Raw genomic sequence first — 4,048 nt, 5'->3', positions numbered from 1 at the left:
TTCGTGGAAGAAGAGTATCGGGAGGCTCAGCCTAAGCTGGCCAGTCAACTTGCAGGAGGCCGGGTCGTATTGATCTGTGAAGCTGGAGGCTCTGCTCATGTTGTGTAACTCATTGTTTGATTCAATTGATTTTATTGCAAACCATTATGTTTCGTTGCTGAACCCAACCCATGCGTATTTGATAATATAGACGGATTCCATTGGTTTATGTTACTCGGGAGGACAGGTACGTAATTAGGCCATATAGTGAGGTGGAAATTAATGCTGAACACGAACGACCACCACTACCAGGAATCTTTCACAAGTGGATGGATGATCATCTTAATTTCAAGTAATTAATTGGGTCTTCTCCTTGACCTTGAGCAATTAGATGGACGGGAACCGAATTCCCTTAAATCTCATGGTTTAGATTGTCATTTTGATACGCCTACTTGATCCCTTAAATCTCACAAAATACCAGCTCCCTCCCCAAAATCGAAGAAAGAAGCCGACTTTTCTTCTCGAACTTTTCACTGCTCGGCGGCAAACAAGTCCTCGCCGTCCGCTGAGGTCAGGCAATTTCTTATTTCTCAACCTTTGAATTGAATTTACAGTTTTTTTTTTTGGTTCGAATTGGGAAATTAACTACTTTAATTTGGGATTCGGGAGAGGAATACGCTAGCTTGATTGAGTTGGTATATCTGATCCTAAGTTTTAATGAACGGCGGATTCATTCTTCTTCGTCTTCACTCCTCTATACTAAACCCTAGATCTAAGCTTTAGTTATGCTCAATTCACCGTATCCCCTTTTAGTTTTTCAATCTTCTCATTTTGTTCTAATAATTTTGCCCAAATTCTCGATTTTCTACAGATTCAAGCGACAAGCGTTTAAATATACGAACAACACCTATATTGCGACTATAAAGTAAGTTTAGTTTACTTGAATTCTTTTATTTTTCAGGTTGTGATTTCGCATGTGATTTTTTTAATTTTTTAATATGATTCTGATTTGGTTCAGAAGAAGCGTTCGTCTTCTTTTCCCGCGCAAAATCGCTTGAATCCGGTTAAGGTCACCACTAATCTCACCAGAGGCCAGGTATACCTTTCCTCAATTTTAATTTTAATTTTTTTTACTTTTTTTCTTCCGATGAAATTGTTGATAGCACCCTAAAAATGGGAGCTATTTTGTCTGTATATTGGAACTTAGCTGTAGGATAAATTAGGTGTACTGTGGCTGTGATTGAATGCCAGTTTGTAAGCTAGGTCATTGAGCTCAGGGAAAACTCTAGGGTCCATAGATTCTATTTATTTAGTTGATACGTGCAAATGATTTCCCTTAGATGACTGGAAATTATGAATTAATTGCTATATCAATTCTGTTTTGATCAATCTAATATCAATTGTGTAACCAATAGATTGAAGATATGAATTAATTGCTATATCAATTCTATTAAATATATTTATATCATGACTTCTTAATAATGCAATAGCTACTCCAGACAGAAATACAGGAGCCCCTTTAACCAATAACCATTACTTGAGAAAACCTGTTCAGTAGTCCTCTTAGCAATAATTTGACTACATTTTTTATTACATGTAGGGATTTTTTAAAAATATATTTTTTTCCCCTAAGAAAAACACATTATGGTATTTTGAGGCTTTGGGTTTGCTTTTCTCTCAATTCTCCTTGGCTGCAGGGTAGTCCACGGAAAAGGGAATGCTTAACATTAGTTAGTTACCAGAAGAATGTCCAACAGAAAATAAAAGGTGTAAAATTTAAGCTATTTTCTCATCCAATTCACAGAAAGTTTCGCTGTTCAAGAATATTTAAACATAACTGAAGATAGGAATGTAGGATATAACAGCAGTCATACTAAACATGATTGTCCAATCGTACTAAACATTATACATATTTTAGTGATCAATTTTCAACAACCTCACTGCATTGCACACTAAACTACTCTAAATGCAGAAGACTGGACATTATTATAAGAAACATACTATACAATCTTTTCAAATGCTGTAAACAATCATGAGGTGCCTTCATATATTAGATAATTTATATGTGGGGCTACTTAAAAAATTTAAACTTAAAAGTTTGTTTGGCATTACATTTAAAGAAATGTCCTCAACGAGGGGTTCAAAGATAAGACATGCAAAGAGATAATACTATCAATTTGTTGTATGTAAACTGAAACATACAGAATGATGGCTGATTTTAAAGACTTGAAACAGACATTCAAACATGCGGAGAAATTAATCTGACATGAAATGAAATTATACAAGGTACCTCAGGCTCATCTTGTTTCTCTTGGGAGGAAATATCAGATGGGACCTGCAAGTCAATCGAGAAATGCATATATTAATTTACCTTTATGAATACTGCACTTGTATACTGTGAACGTTGCTAGAGGCTAAAGTATCGAGCTGTAATTTTTGGAATAAGAGAGGTCGCCAAAAGCTTTCATCAGATAATAAAGTTCAATCAAGAGATAAGCGGGCTAAAAATGAATAGAGATTTAAATATGCAATTTAGCATGCCCTATGTACATGCAGAAGGAGCATAATGGTAACTGATCTAGCATTATGCCTTATCCCACAAATTCCAGGGTCAGCTATATTATCGTTGCTATGATTTCTATCAAGTGATATATTTGCCTTACTAAGCTCTTGGCACAGATATCCCTAGCTCTATCGCATATCTCTATAAAGAGACCGCATTTAATTAGCTTGATTTAGAATCAAGAACCAAACATGGAAAGCTGTAGATTAATGATGAAGGTTAGGTTAATGATTTCTATCAAGTGATATATTTGCCTTACTAAGCTCTTGGCACAGATATCCCTAGCTCTATCGCATATCTCTGTAAAGAGACCGCATTTAATTAGCTTGATTTAGAATCAAGAACCAAACATGGAAAGCTGTAGATTAATGATGAAGGTTAGGTTAGGGAGGGGGGGGGGTTGGAATGCTGCTATTCAGATGAGCACAGATTTTTTTATTGTACTGTTGAAACATCTTAAAGGCAAAAAAAGTATTCTGAGCTTTATGTTTTCTTAAATGGATCAAGCTTGGTTCATATTTGGTAGCCCACTAACTTTGAAGTTTGAACCTAATAAGATATTTGCTTCAGCTCTACCTCTTAAGCCTGACAATGTAGCATATCGAAGTCCTATCCTTTCTTAGAACCCAAAGTTCAGTATTCTGTCATCCACAAATATGTAAATATGACGTTTGAAGAGAAGCAAAAGCTGAGCAATAATTTGCAAAATCTTCCTCTAGAGAAACTGGATAATGTGGTGCAGATTATCAAGAAGAGGAACTCATCACTGAGTCAGCATGATGATGAGATTGTGGTAGATATAGATAGTGTTGATACTGAGACTCTTTGGGAGCTGGATAGGTTTGTTACCAATTATAAGAAGAGTCTAAGCAAGAACAAGAGGAAGCCAAAGCTTGGTGAGCTTGCACTTCAGTAAAGGTCGGACAATCAGCAACATGAAGGGCAAGAAATGGTACAGGAAAGGGTATGACAATTGAATGATATTTTATAAGAGGTCTTCTTTTTGTACAGTTACTTAGATTTACATTTTCCTCATTTGAGCAGAATTCTGATGCTGTAGTTGCAGAAGTGCCAACAGAGAGCAGGACAGGTAACTTAATTTCACTTGCCTGATATTGTTCTACTTTTTCCTAATATCTTGCTATTTGTTGTTAACCCATATCATGGAATGTGTGGTTAAATTTAATTTGTGAAAACAGTGGTTGATGAAAAGCACGCGGCTTCCTCTCCACTACAAGCAGGTGAAAAGAAGGGAGATAATGCAAGTAGGTCAAGTAGTTCGAGCAGCTCGGGTAATGAGACTGGATCTTCCTCTAGTGGTAATATACTATCTAGATACATTCCTTTTTAGATATGCTATATAGATATATGTGTAGAAATTTCACCCCAACTTAAATTGAAGCCATATGCCTATGACATGAGGGCTGGTTTCCTTCTTGGTCACCCTTAATTTATTTATTCTTCTATAATTTGGAGTTCATTTTAGGTTTCTTATTTGGTTTGGTA

General features: G+C 35.9%; 1 protein-coding gene and 2 long non-coding RNA genes across 3 annotated transcripts in view; all 3 read left to right on the top strand.

Annotated features, from left to right (window-relative positions):
• The window catches only part of LOC109841408 (galacturonokinase), a 14,479-nt gene extending 14,266 nt beyond the window's left edge, over positions 1-213 (top strand). The window contains 1 exon segment of the mRNA XM_020410362.1: positions 1-213. This exon segment is cut by the window's left edge and continues 15 nt beyond it. Within this exon segment, the coding sequence (XP_020265951.1) occupies positions 1-108 (108 nt within the window). The 3' untranslated portion in view covers positions 109-213.
• Positions 556-1,687, top strand: LOC109841409. Its single transcript, XR_002247270.1, has 2 exons — positions 556-904; positions 998-1,687. It is a non-coding gene; the product is annotated as an uncharacterized LOC109841409 (long non-coding RNA).
• LOC109843700 lies at positions 3,225-3,832 on the top strand. The gene is made up of 3 exons (XR_002247764.1): positions 3,225-3,506; positions 3,587-3,632; positions 3,742-3,832. It is a non-coding gene; the product is annotated as an uncharacterized LOC109843700 (long non-coding RNA).

The sequence above is a fragment of the Asparagus officinalis genome, chromosome 5 (assembly GCF_001876935.1).
Source record: "Asparagus officinalis chromosome 5, Aspof.V1, whole genome shotgun sequence".
Lineage (NCBI taxonomy): Eukaryota > Viridiplantae > Streptophyta > Magnoliopsida > Asparagales > Asparagaceae > Asparagus > Asparagus officinalis.
The sequence above is the reverse complement of the archived record's forward strand: the minus strand, read 5'-3'. Positions and strand labels throughout refer to the sequence as shown.